At 52.3% G+C, this 26153-nt stretch overlaps 3 protein-coding genes and 1 non-coding gene across 6 annotated transcripts; 2 read left to right on the top strand and 2 right to left on the bottom strand.

Moving 5' to 3' along the window:
* Positions 1-4515: 4515 nt before the first annotated feature.
* Positions 4516-9223, bottom strand: Fbxw5 (F-box and WD repeat domain containing 5). 3 transcript variants are annotated; one of them, XM_029474352.1, is made up of 9 exons: positions 9084-9223; positions 7818-8033; positions 7442-7599; positions 6955-7143; positions 6725-6873; positions 6131-6560; positions 5671-5818; positions 5369-5581; positions 4516-5288 (listed from the first exon to the last, which is right to left on the bottom strand). In XM_029474352.1, exons 4-9 carry the CDS (start codon positions 7082-7084, stop codon positions 5033-5035), a joined length of 1326 nt encoding a protein of 441 aa, XP_029330212.1. In that variant the 5' UTR covers positions 7085-7143; positions 7442-7599; positions 7818-8033; positions 9084-9223; the 3' UTR covers positions 4516-5032. The 3 variants fall into 3 exon arrangements, with proteins under 3 accessions (XP_029330212.1, XP_021006254.1, XP_029330211.1); XM_021150595.2 differs by having other exon boundaries at positions 6955-7129; XM_029474351.1 differs by lacking the exon at positions 7442-7599 and having other exon boundaries at positions 6955-7129.
* Positions 9224-9468: 245 nt separating this feature from the next.
* On the top strand, positions 9469-11297 carry C8g (complement C8 gamma chain). Its single transcript, XM_021150608.1, has 7 exons — positions 9469-9869; positions 9988-10124; positions 10308-10378; positions 10462-10569; positions 10832-10933; positions 11005-11043; positions 11125-11297. The coding sequence occupies exons 1-7, from the start codon at positions 9732-9734 to the stop codon at positions 11136-11138; spliced, it is 609 nt and encodes a 202-aa protein (XP_021006267.1). The 5' UTR covers positions 9469-9731; the 3' UTR covers positions 11139-11297.
* A 4700-nt stretch (positions 11298-15997) lies between these two features.
* Positions 15998-19005, top strand: Lcn12 (lipocalin 12). Its single transcript, XM_021156603.1, has 6 exons — positions 15998-16161; positions 16485-16621; positions 17344-17420; positions 17488-17610; positions 17742-17843; positions 18898-19005. Exons 1-6 carry the CDS (start codon positions 16048-16050, stop codon positions 18924-18926), a joined length of 582 nt encoding a protein of 193 aa, XP_021012262.1. The 5' UTR covers positions 15998-16047; the 3' UTR covers positions 18927-19005.
* A 3714-nt stretch (positions 19006-22719) lies between these two features.
* LOC115030478 lies at positions 22720-22867 on the bottom strand. The gene has a single exon (XR_003836074.1). It is a non-coding gene; the product is annotated as a small nucleolar RNA SNORA48 (small nucleolar RNA).
* Between the last annotated feature and the right edge of the window lie 3286 nt (positions 22868-26153).

Here is a 26153-nt window from a genome sequence, read left to right as displayed (position 1 = left end):
GACTTGTGTGAGCTCCTGAGGCTGTCACCCCAAACCCCGCAGAGCCACCATTGCCAGGCAGGACTAAAGATTTTTTTTTTTTTTTCAAGACAAGGTTTCTCTGTGTACCCTTGCTGTCCTGGAACTCACTCTGTAGACCAGGCTGGCCTCGAACTCAGAAATCCGCCTGCCTCTGCCTCCCGAGTGCTGGGATTAAAGGTGTGCGCCACCACTGCCCAGCAGGACTAAAGATCTTTGACTCACACAGATTCATATGTAGAAACATGTCTCCAAACAGACAGTATTTGGAGGTGATTGGATTATGAAAATAGAGCCTTTGTGGGCCTGGAGACTTGTACCCAGCCCCCCACCGTGTGAGTGTGGTCAGAAGAGGGCCTTTGATTACCTAGGAAACAGCCCTTATTAGGCCCCAAGTCTGTTGACCTGGTCTTGGATTTGTGGCCTCTGGAATTGTAGGAAGTAAACTTGTGCTGTTTGTGAGCCTCTCAGGCTGTGGTGTCTTGTCAAAACAGTAGAGTGGACTAAGACATAGGGCTGCTCAGCCTTAAATAAAATGCTTGGAAGTGCTGAGATTTGCTTGGTCACCTAAGCTGTTGTCTGGGTTGGTAGATTTTTTTCCATGGGTACTGTAGAAGGGTATGTCCTGGAGTAGGTAGGAAGCTCTGCCTGTGCACACCTGTCCCGTACACGTAGTTGATCTTCAGAGGCTGAATTGTATGCCCCCCACTACCCCCTGAGAACCAGGCCTCAGAATGGGAACTAGGGCCCTTAGAATGCTGAGCAACTTTAAAAAGTCATCAGTCATTCTGAATCGACTATGGCCAGTGTCTTTGTAAAAGCAGAGCCTTTGACATAGACACACATAGCAAAAGTGATAGGTTATAGGGACAGACACCTGGGTGAGGACAGAACAGGAGAACTGCCACAAACCAAGATGGGTTCGAGTCACCAGAAGCCAAGGAAAGCAAGGACAACACTCCAGGCCCTGCTGACCCCTCCTTCCCCAGAGCCAAGGACTCTATTGTTAACATTTTGTCTATGCTCCGCCCCACAATTACCTGGCAACAGCCAGATGTCAACTCACTATAAAAGGGGCTGCTTGCCTCCTCATCTCTCTCTTGTTCTCTTGCCTTCTTGCTCCCTGTGCCCTCTCGCCACCTCCCCTCCACGTGCTTATGGCCAGCCTCAACTCCTCTCTCTCTCTCTCTTTCTCTCTCCTCTCTTCTCTCTCTCTCTCCTCTCTTCTGTCTCTCTCTCTCCCTCTCTCTCCTACCTCTCAACTTCCCTCCCCATGCCCTGAATAAACTCTTATTCTATACTATCCCGTCAGGGGGAAGGAATGCCTCAGCATGGGCCCTCAGAGGCACCCCTTCCCCCATAACTGACTACACATCCACCAAACATATTCCTTCTATCTTTTTATAAAGACACCACCTATTATTTGTGCCTCCTGGAGTGTCCTCTGCTGCAGTAGCAGCAGTGGCAGCTCTGTCTTGGATGCTGGCTGTCACTGGGCTGCTCTTGCTAAAAGTCTCCTCTCCACAGGGCACTGTTCCATGTACTGCCTCTCCATGTGCCGACTTTGATGGCCTAAGGTGGTTAAAAGTTCTGACCTGGGTTCTGGGGTGACACTTGTCCCTCCTCGAACCCAGCTGTGCTGGCAGGCTTTATTTAGGGAGGCCCCAGGCTTGCTGCCAGGCCTCACATCAGAGTTTTTATTCAGTATGTGTTTTGAGTTGTGTGTGGTGGTTCACATCTACCATCCTACCTTTCAGGAGGCCCTCACATTTCAGGCTAGCCTGGGCTACACAGTGATACCCTGTTATAGAAAAACTTGAGGGGCTGGAGAGATGGCTCAGGAGTTAAGAGCACTGACTGCTCTTCCAGAGGTCCTAAGTTCAATTCCCAGCAACCACATGGTGGCTCACAACCATCTGTAATGGGATCCTATGCTCTCTACTGGTGTGTCTGAAGACTGGGACAGTGTAATCATATGCATAAAATAAATAAATCTTAAAAAAAGAAAAAGTTGAAAGTTTATTTTTTGTTTGTTTGTTTAATGTATGTGAGTTCACTGTAGCTGTCCTCAGATACACCAGAAGGGGGCATCAGACCCTATTACAGATGGTTGTGAGCCACCATGTGGTTGCTGGGAATTGAACTCAGGACCTCTGGAAGAGCAGTCAGAGCTCTTAACCACTGAGCCACTTTCCAGCCCTGAAAGGTTATTTTTTTATAGGACACTTGATATGCTTAGGTTTTTGTGTGCACTGTTCTCTGGTTTTCCTACCTATAATGGAATGGCTATTTGAACATTTTAGTGTACTTTCGTTTATTACAATAAACTATCTCTCTTTTGCCCTGTAGGGACAGTGAGAAGGCTCATTAGGTGAGGGGTTTACTAAGCGTATGATCTAAGGGTCTTCAGAACCCACAAGGTGAAAGAGAACCAACTCCTGCAAGTTGCCTTCTGGCCCCCGAAGTACTGCATCAGTGCCCCCCCAAATGTGAGAAAGAATTAAATACACACCAAGTTTTCAGTGGTCCCCGTGGAGTTGTTATTTGAGCTTTAAGTTTAATGTAGAAGTTCCACAGTTCAATTACACCTGTACTTAAACTCCACCAACAGACTTGAGGGTTTGTTGTTGTTTTCACTTTTCTGAGGTTCCTCTTCACGCTCCTCATTTGGCCATTTAGCCAGGTAGTTGGAATTCTAACCACCTGGCTGCCCTGCCTTGCCCTTCCTGACTGAACCATATGGCAAGAAGATGGGGGGCGGTGGGGGAGAGTAACACACATCTCACCTTCTTGGGACTGTAGCTGCAAGACAGTGTAGCGGTCTGCATCCACCACCAGGGTGCCAAGACATTGAGGATATGGGGCCTCCTGCCCTGCAAGTCCCCAGGCTCTCAGCCATTGCATCCATCACTTTTAGAGCGGCATCTGTGTAGCCGTAGCCCTAGACACCGTCTATCTGTCAGGCCGCCTCTCCTGAGTGCCAAGTTAAACACTCAATCGCTCACCCCAGCCACTACAGGTGGGGTATGGACATCTCTCCTCCTTTAAAGTTATTATATTTTTATTTTGTTCATATGGGGACACATACCCCGTGGCTGGCCAATAGAGGTTCTCTCCTTCCAACATGTGGGTCCTGAGGCTTGGTGGCAGGCTCCCCTACTGAGCCATCTTACCTGCGCTGTGTAAAGCCCAACATTTAAAAGGCTGAACTTGTAGTTTGTTACTGTTAGTTTTCACAGTTCAGTTTCAAATTTCTACATGCCCCTGGTTTCTATTTGGCTTTGTGTAATGTGTTGCTTCCATTCTACAGATACTACTGTTCTCTTTTTACTTTAGATTTAGACAAATCCAAAGTCCTTTCTGGGACTTTGCTGTAACTCCTCAGAAGTATATTTGCACTCAAATTTGGGCTGCTCTCTTAGGGCAAGAACAGATTCTTACGGGCTCGGAATTCAGTTTCATGCTCATCTTGTGAAGAATGGTTAGCACTGTTGCCTTTGGGCCTTGGTGGGGGTAACCATGCTAGACACATGTATCACCCCGAGCCCTGGCACAGCCTCCACACCACTGGTCCTCCTCCCATCCTGCTGGCACCGCTATTCATGCTGATGGATACTTACTGCATCTTGCCCTCCAACATCAGCAATGGGTCACAGACCAGGCCTGGTTTCCCTGGTGCCATATGTCCCTGGGGTCCTGCCCTAGTCCCCTTGATGCAGCCAGATGCAGAAGGATGGGAAGTAATCCCTGCTCACTTGCTAGCTTGGACCTGGAAGGACACTTGCCTTGTTCATTCACTTGCTCTGGATACATTTTCTGTTCTTGGTAGGAGAGCAGCTTTTAAATGATACACTACTGTACTGGGCTGCTTGCCCCGTCACACTGTGGTCACTCTGGAAGCTGGCCCTGTCAGAGTCCCAAATCTTCCCTACTGCCAGGACCATGCATGGAACCGTTAAGTGTAGGTGCATGATGTAAGCTCCTCGGATGGCCTAGAGCTACCCTCCTGCACCCCGGGACCTCACACATTTTCAGAGGTTACGGTGGCACCAAGAATGGAACTCAAGGCATGACAGGCAAACACCATTACCACAAACCACAGTTCCCAGACCTCTCACTTTCTCAAACCAGGGTCTAACCAAGTAGCCTAGATCAACCTTGGATTTGTTTTGTATCCAAGCAGGCTTTTAACTCCCCGTCATCCTGCCTCAGCCCCCGAGGAGCAAGTATTGCAGATCTGTATCACTATACCCTGCCCTGGGAACTCTCCTGAGGATGGAGCCAACCCTCTTTTGGGAGCTTGTCCAGGCTGGGCTGGTCAATCTTCCTGCACCCATTAGCACTCACAGCCATGCACAGGCATCCCTGAAGTCAAAGGACTACGCACCCGAACCAGCTCACTCTTCAGTCTCCTGGAGGACCAGAGGCAGACATCACCATGACGACATTGGCCAGCAAGGCCTGGGGCCCCTCGCTACAAACAGACTAGATGGCATGTGCTGTTGCCAACTGTTTATTCAGGCCCAAACAGTTCATGAGTGCAGCATGCAGCACCCATAGTCCACTGCAGGCCACTCAGTAGCAAAAACTGAATTATCAGAGACCAGTGCCTGTGGCCTGCTGCCCAGGGTACACTCAAGACATCCAAGGGTGTGGGTTTGGCTGAATATGAAAGGTACCCAAGCAGAAGCCAGCTTGGACCTGTGTGAGCTGCCAACCCAAGGGAAGAGGGTAGGTGAAGAACAGGGTTTCCAATGTCCTGTGTACCCCAAGCTAACCAAGAGGCTAGCATGGGATCTGGTGCTGCCAACAAGGGCTACCCTAGTGCTAAGCCTTATGGCTAAGTGAGCAGGTTTTGTGTGTGTGTGTGTGTGTGTGTGTGTGTGTGTGTGTGTTGGGGTCAGGCTGCCCCTCCTAAGGCATTGCTGCTATGAGCTACTCTGTCCCAGTGCAGTAAAGAACCACAGGGTACCATTTTCCCAGTAGGTTCCAATGGCTCAAATCACTGAAGCCTTCAGCGCCTATGACTGGCAAACCAGGAGAAGAAGGGGCGGGGGCGAGGGCGGGGGCGGGGGCGTGGAGCTTGCAGAACACGAACAATGCGTGGTGAGCGCCAGGCTTTGATAGTGGCATCGTCGCTGGCTGTCAGCAAGAGCTCCTGCTCCTGGGGGCTAAAAGCCACAGAGTTGACCACATCCTCATGCCGCAGCTTGGCTAGGCAGATGTTGTAGTGGCGGTCCCAGATATAGCCATGCCGATCTTCAGCCCCACTGTGGGATAGCATCTGGATGAGCCCACACCCACCTGCTGAAGCCCATACCCAAGCCCTGGAGCCCACCTGAGCCCACACCTGGCCACAAAATCCCTGCTGACATCCAAGAAGATGAAGAAGCACTCGTCATTGGGTGTGTAGGCACGGTGCGCTCGAAGAGCTCGCTTCACCTCTCGCATGGTCTTGAGATCAAACACCAGCAAGTCAATCTCCTCCGCAATGGGTGGTGGCTGCATGGGGTCGGCTACCACTGAGCCAGGGGGCCAGGCACGGCTATTCACATACAGGTACCTGAGCAAGGGATAGGATACATCTTAGGTACAAGCATGCTATTAGATACAGGGCCAGCTGTGGTGCCCCACCTGGCTCACCAGGCCCACCTGTTATCAGGAGACAGGCCCATGCCAATGATGTGCCCATGCACATCAATGACATGGTCCAGTGCATCAAAGAAGGCATCAGAGCCCCGGCCCTCGCCCAGCACGGGCCCTGCAGTTGTCATCTGGTGTGGCAGGATCTGCTTGATGCCTGCATGGAGACCAGGGTGAGGGTCATCCAGAGCCTGCAAGGACATTCCCACCAGGGCACTCCCAACCCAAGAACAGCCCTAAGAGTCCACAGACACTGTCCACACTCAGACTCAAGCACAGTTGTGCACCCGCTCACTTGCTGACCAATGCCCTGCCTGGGTTTTCACCACTCTTACACAGGATCAAGTCTGCCAAGGCAAAACAGTATCTCAATGCATGAGCCAAGCTTTGCCTACAGACTTGCTGGTCTGGGGAGCAACACAGTGGTTGGTGACCGTCCAAGGCCCAGCCCTGCCCTGCCCACCATTACCGATCTGATGCGGTGAGTACGTGAGGCAGCCAGTGGTGAAGATGAGGTACTTATTCCTGGTGTCAGTGTCATTACACTCTGGGGGCTTGGTGTGGCCCTGGGCCAGCAGCTCAGCCACCTTGGTCTCCAGTGCACAATCCGATAGCTGTCCGTGTCCATCCAAGACGCTATCAAACACACGCCGTAAACCTTTCTTGACGTGGTCAGAACCAGAAGTGTGCAAACCTGGGTCAGTGGCCTCTTCTTCAGTGTCCCCACCTAGGTCAAAGACTCGGCAGGGGAGCCCAGCCTGGTCGCTAGCATCCAGCAGGAGGTCCGGGCTATCAAAGCGGCTACAGTCAGCCACCATCACTGTGCGGATGGTGCTGGCATTGAGGTTCTGGATCTTAAAGAGCCGCTTTACCACGTTGACATTCTCTGACTCCACATCCTGTGGATAACAGTTGGGTGCTGGTCAGAGGGCCATGTCTGGGGAGCAGCCTACCCTGGGCCCTGCATCTTGCCCTTCTATGTCCAGCCCTGCCCATGCCTTCGTCTCTATTTCCCTGCCCTACCCCACCTGTCTGCCCAGCCTGTCCCTGTCCCGGTCTGAACCTGGAAGGCATTGTTGAGCCACAGCACTGAGCAGGAGGTGATATCTCCAATGCGGTGCAGGTTCCCCGAAATGAGGCTGGTTTCTGTGAGCCAGCAGCCAAACACATCATAGGGCTTGTTTCGCACACGGGACAGCAGGGCGAAGGAGTCTGGGGGGAAGGCCACAGCTGGGCAGACTGCTGGGACAGCAGACAATGGGACAGGTAGCCCAACCCAACGCCCACACTTACCTAAGCTGATGACAGCTATCTCGCCTGAGGAGGAGTTATGTGGCCCCAGGAACACCCCTGAGGCCAGCAACAGTGAGTCATCCTGGTTGAACTGGGAAAACTGGGTGTAACTCCAGTTGTATGGCCTCATATCTGCACTGTGCAGCAGTGAGATGGTCAGGTCGTTGTTCCAGATCTGTTCCAGAAAGGCTGCAGGGTAATTACCAGGCCAGTTCACTCTGGCAGCACAGCAAGTCCTGACTCTTCTCCATTGAGGGTTCTGGGTCCTCATGGGGCAAGAACCTCGGCCTAGGCCTGTACCACCCACTCTTATGACATCGTACCAATGTAGAGGGCTGACCCTGGGAGCTAGAGATTAGAGCTGTTCTAAGCTTTGGGTCTTGTGTGGTCCAGATCAGGCCTCCAGGCACTATGTGGACCTCTCTGCTTCTCTCACCATTGGCTTCTCTTCTCACTGAGTTCTGCTGCATGGGAGAGGCACCCTCACCTTCACCGTGCAGTCCTTGGAGCAGGAGGCAAACTGGTACCCCGAGTGGGAGAAGCTGAGGTGCAGGACCTGGTCAGTGTGCTCCTTCAGTGTCTGCACCTCCACACAGGGTACCATGTCATAGAGCCGCCGGAACTCCTCATACCAGGATGTGGCCGCTGTGGGCAATATAGTGTCACTCCTGCATGCAAGGCTCCCTCACTAGTCAAGATTGAGAGCTGACAGACAGCATGGCTACTGGGAGCTGTTTTGTAGGGACTCTGGAACTCACTACTCACTAATTAGGTCTCAGCCACAGGGGACACCCTTCTGCTCACAGAGACTCCCTCTCCCCCAATATCACTGAGCCAGCAGGTTTAGGGGTGTGTGTACTGACCTGGGTGGCGGGGCACATCTCGAGCCACCTGGTAGTAGCGGTAGAACTGCTCCCTCCATAAGAACTCATCCCGGGATACAGCCTGCCATTGGCGGCATACCAGCCCAGCAGCCAGCACATCTGCAGGGCCCAAACTCAGGAAGATCTGGTAGACAAGGCTGTCGGGGAGCAGGGGCAGGCCCCCTTCATCCATCGTGACATTCTGCCCAGACGGTCCTGAAACCCACCAGTGGCGGCTCTGAACCCAGGCCCCCTCATCCCCAACCCCAGAGAGAGACTGATGGTCTGGGGTTCCAGACATGGCAGTCCTAGCTAGCCCCACCAACTGCCCACCCGAGAATTCCACTGCACTGAGCATGTGCGGGGGGAGGGGAGGGATGTGTGCATCTCTCTTTGTGTGTACAAGTAGCACTGCCCCACCACAGACCCAACACTTCTTGAAGGACCCAGACAGTAACGCTGCACCACCTCACATTCTCCAGGGCACCAAAGGACTTGCTGGACCAGACAGCAAGCCCCTGAGTACTACTAGGCCAGGTAGAACCTGCGAAGTGGGGGGGGGGGCAGCCCCACTTTCCAGGTGGGGGCCTTTGACGACTTCCCCAATGCTCCAGGGCTCAGGGAGACAGGTGAGCACAACGCAAGCAAACAGGTCTGGGCTGCCCAAACTGGCAGGTCCAAGGTTTAGCACCCCATCCTGTCTTTGACCTTGCTGCTACAGGACTTCAGGCCAGGGCTGACTTTCTTCTGAGAAGGGGCTCCTGCTAGCCAGTGGCATCTGTCGTTCTGGCCTCAGGAGACAGCCTGGCCAGGAGGGTGGTTAAGTGTGAGTGGGGTTTCTGAATGTCAGAGGAGACGTCAGGGACCACGCTTTGCTGCTTAGCTAGAGTGGGCAGCAGCTCCTTCATTCACCCACTGAACACCGGAGGGTGGATTGGGACGACGTCAACCTGTCAAAGCCATCACTGGCCAGATAAAGCCACCAAAGACTGTACAAGTGTAGACATTGAAGGAAAAAAATATGGTGACAGTAAACAAAGCCCGTGAAGGTGATAAAGGCCAGTTAAAGTAGGACAGGGCAGAGAGAGGCCCATGACCGGGACCAGGCCCGAGAAAATAAACGAAGGCCAGGATCGGGGACAAGGGACACCGAAGGTGGCAGAAGGCTGGTGACTGCAGGACTGGGAGTAATGGGGCACAAGGCTCGTGACTGGGGACAGGGCAGATGACACAGGTGAGCACGGCGGGGCCAAAGCCGGGACTCACCGCGGTGCCTCTGCCCGCTGCGCTGCGCCCGGCTTCCGCCGCCGCTCTAGTCTCCGCCTCCACGTCTTTATGGAGGCGCCAGGCTCGACGCTGAGAGCCCCGAGGCATCGATGGACCCGTCCTCCCCCCACTCCCCCTTCCCCGTCTTGCGCCTGCGCCTCAGGCTCCGACTAGCAGCCAGCGTTTCTTATGCGCCTGCGCAAACTCTTACTCTCCCGCTCTGACTCACAGAACAGTACTCGCTCCTGGCTACCCTAAAGGACTGAGGAATGAGCCAGGCTCAGCTGGGCGGGTTCGAGACTCTGCCCCTGCTCTCTCTGCTGCTGGGCTTTGAACAAATGACTTTATGAGCACGTTCTTGTTGGTTGTGGAGTTAAAAAGCATGCAGAGGGTTGAGCACTGACCACAAGTGGAAATAGGGGTGCAGAGGTTCAACTTTTAACTTTGCACTTGGGACACAATGCCCAGCTCCTGTCAAGGCTAGGTTCTAGGATGGATCCTGGACTGGGTTAGGGGTTCAATAATCGGAAGACAGATGTGGACTTCCTGGACTGTGCTTCCTGTGGCACTGGACAGTGGACTCTGACCTAGGACAGTGCACTCCTCCACCCCCCTGTCCTGTCACCTACGGTCCGTAGCAGGTTGGCCATGCTGTCCCCAGGGGCTGTGTTGTTCTTCACCCTGCTCTTGACAGCCAGTTCGCTGGGCCAAAGGACTCGAAAGCCTAATGGGTCTACCTCCCCCATCAGCACTATCCAGGCCCAGGTCAATTTCAGTGCTCAGCAGGTAAAATCTGGGAGTGAGTGGGGATAGGTAAAGGAGCAATAAGAACCTGCCTAGCTTGGCGGGATTGATCCAGGGTGCCCCATTTCCCCAGTCCTGAGCACTCATAGTCAACTTCCAGTTTGCAGGGACATGGCTCCTTGTGGCTGTGGGCTCTTCGTGCCGCTTTCTTCAGGAACAGGGACATCGAGCTGAGGCCACCACATTGCACGCAGCTCCCCAGGGTGCAGCTATGGTTGTCAGCACCTTCCGAAAGCTGTGAGTCCCAGCAGGACTTCACCCCAGCCCCTGAGCCCATCTTACTCCGCCCTCCTGACTCTAAACCTCATCTCTAGCTCTTCTGTGGCCTAGATAGCTATCTATCCCATATGGCCTCTCCTGGGTTGGAGTTCCTAGAGTCTGGGTGCCTCCTTTTATGACATACCTTCTTCCCCTCCCCAGAGATGGGATATGTTGGCAGGTACGCCAACTCTTTGGGAACACAGGGGTCCCTGGCCGCTTCTTGTTCCAAGGTGAGGCAGGGGCATCAAGGGAGAGGGTTCAGGGCTGGAGGCAGAGGGGAAGAGACTGATGTGCTGTTGTGGTTCTGCCTCAGTCTCACGGGCCCGTGGACCAGTGCATATGGTGGTTGCTGAGACTGACTATCAGAGCTTTGCCATCCTGTATCTGGAACAGGGAAGGAAGCTGTCTGTGAAACTATACGGTTCGGACTAGTCCTGTGATCACACGTGACCTGTGCTTTGCATCCTCAAAGTCCATATTGATGGACAGGGTGTCCCCAGATGGACACACACCTCTTCTCATTCCTTTTCTATCCCCATACTCTTGGCAGTAGGCACCCTAGATGAACAGCTACACATGGGCTGGTGTGGGGATTGGATGGGGCAGGGACACACAGCTGACCTGGCTGTGTGTCCTGGGTTCCCTGCCATGTTGAAAGCACTGGAACTCTGCCTATCCCACAGTCCGCTCACTGCCAGTGAATGACTCTGTCCTGGATGTGTTTGAGCAGCGAGTCAGGGAAGCCAACCTGACAGAAGATCAGATCCTTTTCTTTCCCAAGTATGGTGAGTGTCCCCAGCCCAGTGACCCTCCTGGGTGACACCCGACCCTCTCTTACTACTGCCTGGGCCTCTAGGTTTCTGCAAGACTGCGGACGAATTACACATCCTGAACGGTGAGTGGTCAGCAGGGCAGAGCAGTGAAAGGCTGTGGTCAAGGTCTTTCCTGCCCCTGCTAAGGTTTTTATCTACTGCAGAGGTGCCGAGATAAGGCCATCTAGTGGAGAAGCTGTGGACAGTGGGCTACCCTCAGAGAGTTCTGAGCATCCTGAATGCACTCTTGGAGTCTCTCCTTTCTGTCCCCAGAAGCACCCCTTCATACAGCTCTGTTGTCCTAGGTCTTTTCATTAAACATCAGACTTGGCCCTGGGTCTTTTGTCTTTTTTGTTAACCTGGATAAGAGTTCCACCAGGCTCAGGTGTGAAGGGAATTTGTGTGTGTGTGTGCACACACATACACACACACACACACACACACACCTTGGCTATTTGAGGATTCTGTCCTAGGGAGGTGGGGCTGGAAACAGCACTGAGTTCTTGCTCTCTCCCTGAGCCTGTTCCTCTCTGCAATGAGGACACATACCTTCCCTTACTCTCCAACCCCAGCCCTCTGCTCTGGCTTAGTGCCCATGGGGTGGGGTGGGACTCAGGGTCCTGCTAGGGTATCTTCCCTGGAGAGGGGTGTAGGCCTACCAAGAAGCCCTTTAGACCCCTCCTAATCCTTGACCCTGGAGGCTAAAGAGCCAGAGGCCCAGGGGCACTTGCTAGGGAGATACCAGGATGTGTTTGAGGACGTGGTTGGAGCACATAGAGTGGAAAGCTGTACCCCAGGAGCAGGGAGTGGGCAGACTACTTAATGAACCGGTTAGAGGTGAGCATGGTGCTCCTAGAATGTGGGTTTCATTTCTGATAGAGCTGGCCCCCAGGATCACCTGACCGACTGTAGTCAAGGTTACCAGCTCCAGGGAGCGGGAAGCAGGAAGCCTGTTGTGCATATGCCCTTAAAGGAGGAGCTGGGCCTTTTCTCCAGACAGAAGCAGTGTTCTTTCAAGACCTGGGCTGGTTTGCTTGGCCCTATAGGGCTGGAGTTCCGGGAACTGGGCATCATCCCAGATGTAGCTGGGCTCCTGTCTGCATTGCTGCCGGCCTGACAACTTCCAGCACTTATTTAAGAAGCATTTCTCAAACGCCCCAAGCCCTGAGGACACAAAATAGGCAAGTCCTTGTTCTTCCAGGGAGTGTGAAGTCCAGGCTCAATCACCTACTGATGACAGGAAGGCAGAGCTTGACTAACCCCTCTGCTCCCCAGTCTACCATGTCCTCCCCTCTAGCAACGCCCCAAGTGAGCTGCAGTACTAGCAGAACTGCTGTATGATTCCTGGAGCAAAGTCAGAGGCCTTGTCTGCTGGCATGTTTTTAGGAACAAGAGCTCCAGGGATACTGGTGGGTGGCTGCTCTCAGGGCCATAGCTGTCCCAGAGGAGGCTCTGATCACACAGGGTCTCTGGGCAGCTGGACTTTGGGGGAGCAGGAAAATAGACTGGAGAGTAAGTGAACCACCAGGGGCCTTAGAAGGAGGAATTTTAGGAGACTGTCCTGCCCACAAACATAGAGCTCACTGACGGAGCACCATGGCCTTGTGCTGCCTGGCTTGGGCTCACTACCCTAGCTCCAGGGATACTTTTCCCTTTTTTTCTTGTGTTCCATAACAGAAAGTGATGTTTCCACTCTGGTAGGGGTTGGGCTCATGTGGCCCTCTGCCTCGTTGCCTTATGGGTCTGAATGGGCCAAGCATGGGCCATGCCATTAGCTTTTGACATAGAGCTCTAGAATTGACACCCATTTTAGTCTCTCTCTCTCTCTTTTTTTTTTTTTTTTAAATTTAAAAGTGTCTTGCTGGGCGAGGTGGCGCACGCCTTTAATCCCAGCACTGGGGAGTCAGAGGCAGGCGGATTTCTGAGTTCCAGGACAGCCAGAGCTACACAGAGAAACCCTGTCTCGAAAAAAAAATATATAAACCTTCTGTTAAATTTGAAAGTATTAGATATTTTAGTGATAACTATATTACACACACACACACACGTGTGTGTGTGTGTGTGTGTGAGGATACTTGTGGAGGACAGAGGACAACTTGCAGGTGTTGGTTCTCTCCTTCCATGTTTAATAGATTCCGGGGATCACACTCAGAAGATCAGGCCTAGAGGCAGCACCCTTACCTGTTGGGCTAACTCACTAGCCATGCACATATTTTTTACTTATCTCTCTCTCTCGTTTTTTTTTAAAGAATTAATTATTTATTTTATGTATCTGAGTACACTGTAGCTGTCTTCACATCCACCAGAAGAGGGCATCAGATCCCATTACAGATGGTTGTGAGCCACCGTGTGGTTCCTGGGAGTTGAACTCAGGACCTCTGGAAGTGAGTAAGAATGCTTGCTGCACAATCAATCATGTGGGCATGAGTTTGGAGCTCCAGAATTAACCTAAAAATATTGGCATGGCTGGTCTCACCCACAACCCTACACTGAGTTAGAGGCAGGCCAGAGGCAGGACTACAGAGTCTGCTGCATTCAGCATAGGTTCCAGTGAGAATGGCACCTCAGGGGAATAGGCAGAGGGCCACCAGTGTCCCCTTGCTCTGCTTGCTTGCACAGCCACACACACACACACAGGTATATACAGAGCATCCACATATTCATACACAAATGTTTCTTCTAATTTGTATATCACCTTTGATTTTTTTGTAAAGATTTATTTATTTATCTTATGTATGTGAGTACACTGTAGCTGTATAGATGGTTGTGAACCTTCATGTGGTTGTTGGGAATTGAATTTTAGGTCAACTCCACTCTCTCCGGCCCAAAGATTTATTTATTATTATACATAAGTACACTGTAGCTGTCTTCTGACACCCCAGATGAGGGCGTCAGATCTCATTACGGGTGGTTGTGAGCCACCATGTGATTGCTGGGAACTCAGGACCTTCAGAAGAGCAGTCAGTGCTCTTACCCGCTGAGCCATCTTGCCAGCCCTCACCTTTGAATTCTAATAGGTAATTTATAACATCTAAGAAGAAAATAACTTTAAAAATATATAGTGGCCACAGGGTTAGAGGACTTGACCCTTAGGGGCTGCAGAATAGGTGGCCTGTTCTGCTTACCTGGACTTAGGGGGTTGTGCCCCTTCTCAAGAGGCTGGGCCAAGCAGTAGGGCACCTGCCCTTCTTGTCCACCCAGGTGCTCCATGTACAGGTAGCACCCTGGCTATGAGGATAGCTCAGGAGCTTCCTGCCACTCAGCCCAGTGTCCTGGGAAAGAATTTTGGGGCAGAGGAGTGAGTCTTCACGGAGAGAGGAGACAGAACACGTTGAAGAAGTGTTTTGTTCTGCCTGTCCCTGTTGTAAGGAAAGAGGAAGATGACTGAGGAGGACAAAGAGAACAGTGGGCAGGTAGGAGGAAGAAAGAGGAACACCAGGGAGGGATCCTAGACAGGGCATAGAAGCCAGAAGGAGGGAAGGAGGGCTGGCTTCCAGGGTGGCTGTTGTAGAGTGGGCTGGTCTGAACTTTGTGCTGTTATCATCTGAGGGCCCCCCTCCTCACAATCTTGGTCTTGTATGAAGGACTGGTCAACTTCAGGACACTACACAGGACCCCAGATCTCTTTCTGTCCCAAGATGGTCAGACCGTTTCTTTGCTGTAAACCCAGTGTAACCCACTGGGCACTGGTTGGAGGCTCCACCAATTACATTAAAGGTGGGAGGGGCTGTGCCGCTACCAGTTCAGGACGGGCTTGAAGGGAAATGGAGTACAATAACTACGGCAACCTCCAAGACCTGGGAAGAGCACAGCCGGGCATGGTGGCTCACGCCTTTAATCCCAGCACTCGGGAGGCAGAGTTCGAGGCCAGCCTGGTCTACAGAGTGAGTTCCAGGTTCCAGGACAGCCAGGGCTACACAGAGAAACCCTGTTTTGGAAAACCAAAAAAAAAAAATAGAGCACAGCCAGGACACTGTGTAGGACACTGGGTCACCATAGGACTTAGCTCCTGAGGCCAAGTCCCCTTTGTGAAGTTTCAGCAGGCCTGGGAATGCTTGGTCCATCAAAGGCCAGCTTGAGCCAGACCTGCAAGGCCTGATCTTCCTGCTCTCCATGTCTTCTACGTGCACTGCTCTGCAGAAAAAACAGCACAGGGAACTGGCTGGGATGGCACTGAACCTCCTTCAGGAAGTTCACACAGGAACTACCTACACTAAGTTTGCATAGCTTCTCTCTTGAATCAACAACCTGTGACCAGAAAGAAGATGGCACTAACCACTCACAGCCTCTGAGGCTGGGCTTCTACCAGCATCTTGCTCCTACAGCACCTTGAACTATAGGACCCCACTCACTGAAGGCTACGCCCATAGGGCTCCATCCCCATTGGACCATCCCATGGGGCCTGCACTCCTATAGGGTCCTGCTCTTAAAGAATGAGACTTACAAGGTCCTGCCCCCACTGTGCCTCCTCTCTTAAGTCTCCTACATTGTCCTTCCCCCAGCCCCACCCCTCCCATCTGCAAGGGAGGCCTTTTTGAAATCCTCCAGTATTTCTTATCCAACCCTGGGGTTCCCGAGGCCCCTCCCTCTCCCTCTGACCAGCGCTGTGTTCTGATAATGGACAGACAGTGCTTAAGCCCACACCAGTTTTAGCACAAGTTCGGTAGGGGGCATGGAACAGCCTGGGGGCTAGCAGGCCTGATCCATGGATAAGAAGCCGTGGACACTAGAGATAGTTATGATGCCCACCTAGAACAGGTTGTTCCTTGGCACGAAGGCTAGATAAGGTGAATGTGGGCACGTTTCTGACTCACCTGTAGGCGCACTTAGAACAGGTGTTTGGAGTCACAGGATGGCCCCAGCTGGGTCCAATAGGTTTTCTCTTCCTTGGCTAGGACTCAAGAGACCCTGGCAAGTGTTTAGGGTCTGAGAGGGTCAGCCCTGCCCTGTTTCCACACCCACCTGACTGCTGTAACACTCAGGGCCCTGGCCACGTAGGCTGTGAAGAACCAGGCTTCTGAGCAAGCTTCACCAGCAGCCGCTCCTCGGGCAGGTTGTGTTCCCATTGGAGCCTGGTGGCTGTTGGGATGGGCCCTCGGTGGGCTCTGTGGCTGATACTCACCCTGGCCCAAATCCTGGAGAGTCAGATCTCAGCCATGTCTCAAGGCTTTCCCCAGATGACGAGCTTCCAAAGTGATCAGGTACAGGGCTTTCAAAGGAGAAGAAGCAGGTGGCCGCTGGCCAGGGTCCCGGCTTGTGGAGGGAGGGAGCATGCAGGCCTGTGGGCACTGCTCAGGGAGGCCAGGGCAGAACCTGAATTAAGAGTAAACCCATGACCAATAACTTTCTGTACTTACACTAATGGCTTCCTCCATGAAAGGAGATGAGCAGAGGCTTGGGACCACCACCTGGCTCCCGGCCAAGGCCACCCTCTACCTGCAGGTAGAGGTGGGGTCCTAGCTGACTGTGGGCTGCTCAGAGTAGGGTGGGCAGGGGCTGCCTATGCCCACCACCAGCCATGCAGTTTCAGGGAGAGTGGTTTGTCCTCGGTCTGGCAGACAACACCTTCAGGAGAGAACACCGGACCTTGCTGAATTTCTTTACTACGTTGTTCGAGCTGAAAGAGAAAAGTCAGTTTCAGGTGACCAACTCCATGACTCGGTGAGTGGGGTGTCTGTTGTGCAAGCAGTCAAGGACTTAGGGCTGTGTTCTGGGAGCCTGGCATGGCCTAGACACACTGCGGGTTGAGGAACCACATTTGGAGGCCAGGCCTAGCACAGCCTGCTTAATGACATAAAGTCCAACTCAGCTGATGGGCTGGAGACCAGAGGAAGGCATCTGGTGACTTACTTGGGCCAGTGTGACTTACCAGATGGGTTTTAGAGACTCTTGTGCGGTCAGGGACCCCTTTCTCGGTCTCTGTCTTGGTTCTGTCTGCCCTACCTTGATTTCTTGGGCAGGTTCTTGTTCTCTTAGTCTTAACAGTGGCAGACAGCTCCAATTTGTAGTCTGTTCTTGACCTTTTTTGGAGCTAGTTGGCTTGGGTGCCAGAGGGGGCTAGCCGCAGAGACCCAGAAACACTTTATTTTTAACATGACAAGTCCCTGTAGATTTGAGTGTGTGTGCTTGCTTGAGCAGAAGCCACTCTTGTGGCATTGGGCCAGACTTCTAGGAAGGGCACAGAGTAGCTGAGAGGACCCCAGAGCCAAGGCCTGGGGAATGGGGAAGGCCTCCAGTCCTCTCCATCCTTCTGGGATGCAGACCCCTCCAAATGAATGGCTAAATTTTTTTCTTGGTGGTCTACCAAGATGGGCCTGGCTGACTTCCTTAGTCTTGTGCCCCACCTCTGCCCCTGCCTCTGCCCCTGCCTATCCCTCCCACAGGGGCAAGCACTGCAACACTTGGTCCTATTCCCTGATCCCAGCAACCAAGCCTGGGCAATTCACCAGGGACAACAGAGGTGAGAGAGACATGGGTGGGCGGGAGGGACATGGCTGTCTTGGGAACCTGACATGTGTGTCCCTCAGGGTCAGGGCCTGGGGCAGACAGAGAGAATATACAGGTCATAGAGACAGACTACATCACGTTCGCCCTGGTGCTGTCCCTCAGACAGACAAGCAGCCAGAACATCACAAGGGTCAGCCTTCTGGGTGAGCCCCTGCTTCCCTGGGCCCTATGCATAACCTTCCTCAGGAGGGTGCTTTCCTGGGTTTGGGACAGCTTGGGGGCAAATACCTCACTACCGCAAAGTACTGAGAGCCATCTTGTCCTCTGGCCACAGGTAGAAACTGGAGACTTCCTCATAAGACAATAGACAAGTTCGTCTGCCTGACCAGGACCCAAAACCTCACAAAGGATAACTTCCTCTTTCCTGATTTGACTGGTAATGGTTTGCATGCAGTGGGTGATGGGACCTGGAGAACCTGGACTATGGTGGCACCTCCCTTGGCCTTCACAAGTCCCATAGCCACTCTCCAGGCAGGCACTGCAGATCTTCAGGGGATGTGTGTGGGGCCTTACAGTCCCAGACAGTCTGAGCCAAATCACAGAGTTTACCTGAGCCAGAAGGGAGGTATTTATGGCTCATGGTCCTATCTGAGTCCTAGGCCATTTTGTTCCAATCCTGTGTCCCTGTCACAAGCTGCCCTCTCCCCACACAGATTCTCCTGTTCTGGGACTGTCCTCTCTACTCTGGTTCCTTGTTCGCAGGACACTGGAGTTCCTCCATGGAAGCCCCTGAATACAGACAGCATATTCCTAGTAGGAAAGTCTTGGAGATCCTAAGGCTGAGAGGCTTCAGGGTTGAGCCCTGTCTTCAGCCTTATGCCTCTTATCACTGGCATTAGGGCCTCTCCCCAATCTCCACCCAGTCCAGGGCCATTTCCCATCATGCCACCTCTGGTACAAAACTGTCCAGCCACATTTGAACACTCAAGCATGTGCTACAAGTGCTCAGACAGACATATGCTTGCACACATCTGCTCATACATGCACCTTCACCTCTCACCCTTGTCATTTCTAGATAGGTTCTTGTTGCATAGCCCAGGCTGGTCTGGGATTCATGATTCTCTTGCTTTAGCCTCCTGGGTGCTGGTATTTTTGTCCTGTGCCACCACACCTGGGTCACATCTCATACATTCACACGTGATCACATGTGTGTTTGCACTAACCTTAGCACTCATGGTATCATATTACCATCATATACCACAAGTCTAGGATCCTGTGGGGACAGGCAGTGCTATACAGGGGCTTCTGGAGGAGCCCAGACTGGTGACAGAGTGCACTCTACAGGGCATGTCTCCTAATCCCCTCCCTGCAGCCACTTCTGGTCTCATCTCCCTGCCTAACTTCCAGTTTGTCTGCCTGTTGTCCCTCCTAATTCACTCCCTGGATCCTCCTCGTTATCCACCATCCCAATACTGTCTCCTCCCCATTAGACTGGTTACCGGATCCACAAGTCTGCTGAAGAAGGAACTGGTTCCTGCCAGTAGAGCCTCATCCTGCCTCTGCTCTCAACACAAATAAACACACTGCCTATGACTCCAGACTGTGACCATTGTGATCATGGAGTGGGTGAGAGCATGAGCCTCTAACCCTGCAGGACCATCATGGTCATCCTCTGAGTAACCCCACACTGGCTTCTCACCCCATACAAGACTCCACTCCTTCCCTGTGTGAGATTAAGAGTCACCCCTATACTTAGCAGAGCTCCAAGGTGGACATAATGGACTGTGGTAGGCCCAGGGCATGCCCTTGCAGCACTGGGTCACGTGTGGCAGACAGGAACACTCAGAACCCCAGAGCAGGCAGATGAATCCTTGATGATGATGCCCCGGGCTGGAAAATGGACAGGGCATGCCTTCCTTCTGTGGGATGTGGAGACAAACATTTCTAGGCCTGACCTTCATTCTAGGGAAGTCATTTAGAAATAGAGAGGCGGCCAGGCAGTGGTGGCACACGCCTTTAATCCCAGCACTTGGGAGGCAGAGGCAGGTGGATTTCTGAGTTCGAGGCCAGCCTGGTTTACAGAGTGAGTTCCAGGACAGCCAGGGCTACACAGAGAAACCCTGTCTCGGAAAAAAGAAAAGAAATAGAGAGACACAGAAGGTCCAAAGCAGTGGGTTCGGGACCTAAGCATCCCAGCTTCAAATGTGCAAGAGGTTGTCAGCATAATGTTCACATTATCTGGTCCACAACAACAGGCCACTGCTTGGCATTAACCATGCCTAAGCCCATCTCAGTCCTAACAGGTAGAGTAGGACATGGTCCAAAGCCATTCGTAGAGATGACTCCAATGACTCCATAGTCGTTGGCCTTGATAGAACTCAAACAGCAGAGATGGGCCACCAGACTTAACCTTTACCCTTCTAAAAATATTTTAGTGTTTGGGAGGGTGGCACAGGGATTGTGGGAGTGGAAGTGTTTACAATTCCTCTGATGGTAGATCTTCCCCGCCCCCTAGGGATATGGTGGCCTCATGCCCACTTCCTACTGAGCAAGTTGTAGAGAAATCAAGCACACCCTGGACCATGGCTGGGACATGGTGGGTACAGACCTGAGGACTTTCCTGATGACACCAATAAGACCAACCCCAATTCGAGTCTCAAGGGATACCATAAGTAGAGCCTTGGAACACAGTTCAGCATTCTGTTGCTATCTGACCTCCAAATCAAACTCAACAAGGGAGGCCTGGTTTCTTTCACCCTTAATTGTGTCCCAGATGTATCCAAGATGGCACCTCTCACGGAGAAAGTGACAGGCACCTGACTCACTGTATGACTGGAGTGATGATTAGCTGGCTGCAAGATGCATGAATGGGTGGCTGGTGGCTGCATGATGCATGAATGGGTGGCTGGTGGCTGCATGATGCATGAATGGGTGGCTGGTGGCTGCATGATGCATGGGTGACTGGTGGCTGCATGATGCATGGATGGCTGGTGGCTGCATGATGCATGAGTGACTGGTGGCTGCATGATGCATGGATGGATGGTGACTGCATGATGCATGGATGGATGGTAGCTGCATAATGCATGGATGGATGGTGACTGCATGATGCATGGATGGATGGTAGCTGCATAATGCATGGATAGATGGTGACTGCATGATGCATGCATGGGTGGCTGGTGGCTGCATGATGCATGGGCTGCATGATGCATGGGCGGCTGGTGGCTGCATGATGCATGAATGGGTGGCTGGTGGCTGCATGATGGTAGGTGGCTGGATGGACAGGTGTGTAGTTGAACAGATACATGAATGGATGAACTGGGAGGGGTCTCAGACGAGATAGAAAGGAGAAAGTGAGCTGAGCCCTGTCAGTCACCCCCCCTCCCTCACACTGTGGATGCAGCTCGATCAGCTGCCTCATAGTCCTGCTTCTGTTCTCCCTCACTGTGATGGACCTACGCTAGAACTGCACTGAGATAAACCTTTCATCTCTCTTAAGCTGCTTCTTGTCAGATATTTGTCAGAGCAATGAGAAAAGGAATAGCACAGGCTCGCCAAGCACTGAAGCAGGCTTAGCCTTCTTTTTTTAAAAAATTTTTTATTGATTCTTTGTGAGTTTAATATCACGTTCCCTCATACCTGCCCTTCACCTTTGCAGCCTTCCCCTCAAAATAAAAAACCACACACAAACAAAAAGCACAGAAACCATCTCACCGTGGAAGCTGTAGTGTGTCACAGTGTGTCCCACAGTAGTTCCCTTTGTCCACACATCTTCACTTGGCGGATATTCATGGTCATGAGTCATCGGTCTGGTTTGAGATCTCTGGCTTCTGTGACACCATCAATATTGAACTCTCACTCCTGGTTATTCTGTTGTTGTCCTATGTCACAGAGATCCTACAGCTTTAGATCAGCAGGACTGTCCCTTTTAGACATCCCAAACGTTCACAATTGATACAGATTTTGGAGTGGGCCAACTTGGAGCCCTGGATCTGGGCCTGGGTGGTAGGTGAACTGGTCAACACTCTCCCTTATCCAAATCACCAGGGCAAATTCTCCAGCACTATTCAGGCTAGACCACCCAATACTGCCATCAGCAGGAAGCCGGATCGGCTCTCCTGTTCTCCTGCCATGGGACCGGTTTACCCACACCCACACCTCTAGAGCCAGTTCCACTGTGCTGCCCAGTCATGGTGTGGGGCCCACTCTCCCAAGTGCTGCAGCCTTTGCATGGGCTGGTCCAGCTCTCCCACTCTCACACCCTCAGAGCTGGCTCATTTGAGCCATTGGCATCAGGGCCAGGTCCACTGTTTTGCACAGGTGAGGTGCAGGACCTGCTCTCCCAGGTGGTACAGTGACAGGGCTAGCTCTCCTGCTCTCATGACTGTTTCAGGTAGTGGGGCAGGGCGGGTTGTGCGTGAGGTGGCAGAGGACATCACCCTTGTACCTACAGTATCTAAGCCACCTCACTGGCAGATGTGTGGTGGGGCCAGCTCTCTTTCACTCACACCCTTGGGGCCAGCTCACTCGCCCATCCTGCACCCCACCCCTCCAGGACCAGCTCCTCTGTGCTGCCTGGATGAGGCACACTCTCCCAAGTGCTGCCACCAGTAAAAAGTGGGGCCAGCTCTCCAGAGTGATCCAGCCAGTGAAGGGTGGGGCAGTTCTGCATGGCTCTTGGACATTTACAGATTTCACACTAGCTACCCACAACAGGGCCATTCCCATGTTCTCTAGTGAGCCATGGGCATCATCACTGACTCCTGTCACTGTATAGCTACAGGCCCAGACATGGCCATCAATGGCAGCTCGGCTGGGATCTCACCATGGCTCCAGGTGGCAGGCTGGCCACTCACAACAGGCTGTTCCTCTTCACCCTCGAGTCTCCATTCCATCTCTCTTCATAATACTCACACTGCTCCACTTCTTTCTCCCTCCCATCTATCCACCACGTATGTGCACATTGGGGTGGTTCCTGCTGCAGGCTGGGCATGCAACTGGCAGGCCCTGTGTGACACCATCTATCCAGGCACCATGATGTGGTGGCAAGCAGGTCCGAGATCAGGAGAGCAGGAATGTGGGTGGCATGGCAGTCTGCAGGTCTCTGTCTTCCTCTTTCCTTGTTGCCCTGTATGGTGGTAGGCAGGTTTCTGTGTGTCTATGTCCTGCCTGTGCTGTGGGCAGAGGACAGAGGGCAGAGGGTAGATCTGTAGGTGTCTTTCACTACCAGGCCTGTGTGGCAAGGCAGACCAAAGATCTCTGTCTTTCCCCTCCGATGCTTTGCTGCCCGAACTTGATTTGAATTGATTTGATTATTATGTGTCCAAGGCATAAGACAGCTGTGGCTACCAAGCCAGGCATCAAACTAGGATGAACAAAGGACTGCCATCTGCTCTGCCCCTGACTGATATAAATAAGAACAGCGCCACCAACAATGTGTCCCTTTGCCCATTGCCAGGGGACTTAGCCTCCATTTCTATAAACCAAGCCTCCCTTGTAGAGAAGGGAGTTTGACATCAGGGGCAGGTGACCATGCCAGAGGGTTGTAGCCATCCATGATTACCAGGGCCTGACCTCGCTGGGCGCTAAGTTCAGACCTGAGAACAGCACAGCCTCTGTTCTCATCCTAGAGCTGGATCCACAGAGACATGGCTGCTGATCTCCTAGATGGCTGTGTCTCCTGACACAGAGAATTCCCCTTTGGAGCTGAGGTGAGGTTCCTCTTTCCATAACAGGAACTAAAGAACCAGGACATTGTCCAACACTAACAAGAGGTTTGATCCTCAGAAAACTCGACACCATCATAATACCATTTGTATTGTGGTTTTCACACATCCTTTTATAGAAATCATGGGTAGAAGATGCCATGATTCCTATAAAAAGAGATAGCCTCCACTATGATTTGATAGGGGAAAGGGTCACTCACAAGACTATGCCACCACCTCAGAAATATTAAACAACAACAACAACAACAACTTACAATCCACAAGGCAGGACCCCAGGAAGTTCCTCATCTCCCGGCAGCAGCTGCCCATTCCGGTCTGCTTTGGAATGTTTGCTTTGAAAACAATAATCCTATGTAAATTGTTTCTAAAGAATGAGGGTCTCCCATAAGCAGGTGGACTAGCCCTTGGCCATAAACTGCGCAAAGACCAGCAGAAGAGGCCCTGGTGAAGTCAGAGGAAGAAATGGCAGAGCACAGACATAATGAAGACAGGAATCTGGAGAAGCAGAGGGTAACCAAACAATTTCTGAGAAAATATTCTAGTGCGATAGATGGAGGAGGCAGAGAAGAGAAGGGTGGTCACAACAACAGACTGTCACTGAGGGTACCACCACCCCAGAGTCTGAGATAGGTGTGTGTGTATGTTACATGTGTCTCACAGCCTGAAACACACATTTGAAACACTACAGACCTTTCACTCCAGAGAGAGACACCGATCTCTCACACAGTTGGAGGCTCCTGCTTTGACCTGTGTCCACATCAGCGTGCAGAAGACACTGTACAGGGCTGGGCACAGCAGACGGCACACGGCGGCACAGAAACCACACAGCCTCTAGTCATTGTAGTGTCCCTTTTATATTCTTTCCTTCCCAATCTCAGTTCGATCAACATGGTGAAGCAGTGAGGAGCAGCAGGCCAGTCGCTAAGCTAGCTCCACGTGTCCTCTGCCCGGCTGAGGCAGCCTCAGCTGCACTTTGCTTGTCTTCCTTTAAGTGATCCTGAGACTAGATCCCAGGAGCTCAGGGTCTCGCAGGCGTGTGCACCATGCTGAGCTTCCTCTTTGCCTTCACAAGGCCATAATTTCCAGAAGACCTTACCTTTACTGACCTTAAATTTGGGTGTTTTGTGTGCTGTGACCTTCTCCATCTATCGCACCAGTAGGTTCAAAAGGTACCCCAGGCACCCCCAGTTACACCGTGAGCATCTTCTACTCTGAAACAGAACTCCACTTCCTCTTGGCAATGGGAGATGAGTCCCTCTAGCCAACACAATGACTCTAGTTCAGCCGTGTGACAATGACTGGCCAGTTCTGTAGTATGAAGACCCCAGTCAGATAGACTCCTTGTGTACTGAGCGCTGAAGGCTAGCTGACCAGTCAGAAAACCAACCCTTGTGAGTTGGTGATCGAGTGGGAGAACCTTCCTGCACTGGCAGGAATCCAGCAGTGGGAAGGCAACGTTTGACCATACTGTTGCTCTTAAAACAGAGCAGTCATGAGCTGGGCGTGGTGGTGCACGCCTTTAATCCCAGCACTCGGGAGGCAGAGGCAGGCAGATTTCTGAGTTTGTGGTCAGCCTGGTCTACAACCTGTGTTCCAGGACAGCCAGGGCTATACAAAGAAACCCTGTCTTGAAAAACAAACAAAAGCCGGGCGTGGTGGCGCACGCCTTTAATCCCAGCACTCCGGAGGCAGAGGCAGGCGGATTTCTGAGTTCGAGGCCAGCCTGGTCTACAAAGTGAGTGCCAGGACAGCCAGGGCTACACAGAGAAACCCTGTCTCGAAAAAACAAAAAAAAAAAAAAAAAAAAAAAAAAAAAAAAAACAAACAAACCAACAAAAACAGAGCAGCCAGGCTCTCTGTCTCTGCTGTCCAGGGCAGATGTGACTGTCACGGCAAGAACCCCTGCACTTGTTTGTGCGGTCTTGGGAGACAGGAGCAGTGCAGTGCAGAGGGGCAGGGGTAATTTCAGAGAGGCCTCTTTGACCACTTTGTTGCCTCAGCCTGCTTGCTTCTCTCCACCTGCCCCTTCACACTCTTCCTAGTCATGGATATGGGGACACAGGAAATGCAGAGGTGTCCCAGTATGGAAGCGAGGCATGTTTGTGAGCTTCTCTCCCCTACACTCAGGCTTTCAGGGGTCAATGTCCAGAGGCGAGCATGCAGGGACCAGGTCCTGCAGGATTCAGTGTGCATGCAGGAGCTGTGCTGTACCAGAGGGCAGAGGTCGGCATTGGGGAAGGGGTTCGAGGGGTGGGATTGGAAATGAAATAGTCTCATTTGGGATCCTCAGCTAGATGTGGGGTGGGAATGGGGCTTTGGCATTGCTCCCCAAATGGGGTTGGTTCTCTTCTAGGTTCTTTTCACAAAAGGAAACCCTGTATCTAAACCCTGTATCACACATAGCTGCCTAACTGCTGGGACAACAAACCCAGCCCTTGCCAGGTGGCCAGATAAGTCTCTTTACTTTGGCCTATGAGCAGCCCTCCCCATCACCACCTGGGCTTGCTGGGCCTGGACCAGCCTGCTGACCCTAAAGCTGAGCCTGCAGTTTGCTGGAAGTGAAATGGGGTCAGCTGGATGAGGACCAGGCTTGTGAGGGGCCCCTCCCATCGCCACCTGGGCCTGCTGAGCTCCAAAGCTGAACCTGCAGTTTCTTGGAGGTGGAAGTTTGCAGCTGGGCAGGAGATTGGGCGTGTGAAAGATCTGACTCAATGCCACAGAGCAGCCCTTCCTCAAGACCCTCCGAAGGAGCTTGAGAAAGTAACCAAGGAGCTGCAACCCTATAGGAGGATCAACAATATGAACTACCCAGTACCCCCAGAGCTGCATCTCTAGTTGCATATGTAGCAGAAGATGGCCTAGTCAACCATCAATGGGAGGAGAGGCCCTTGGTCTTGTGAAGATCATATGCCCCAGTACAGGGGAATGCCAGGGCCAGGAAGTGGGAGTGGGTGGGTTGGGGAACAGGGTGGGGGAAAGGTATAGGGAACTTTCGGGATAGCATTTGAATGTAAAGGAAGAAA

Source organism: Mus caroli, chromosome 2 (assembly GCF_900094665.2).
Source record: "Mus caroli chromosome 2, CAROLI_EIJ_v1.1, whole genome shotgun sequence".
Taxonomy (NCBI): domain Eukaryota; kingdom Metazoa; phylum Chordata; class Mammalia; order Rodentia; family Muridae; genus Mus; species Mus caroli.
The sequence above is the reverse complement of the archived record's forward strand: the minus strand, read 5'-3'. Positions and strand labels throughout refer to the sequence as shown.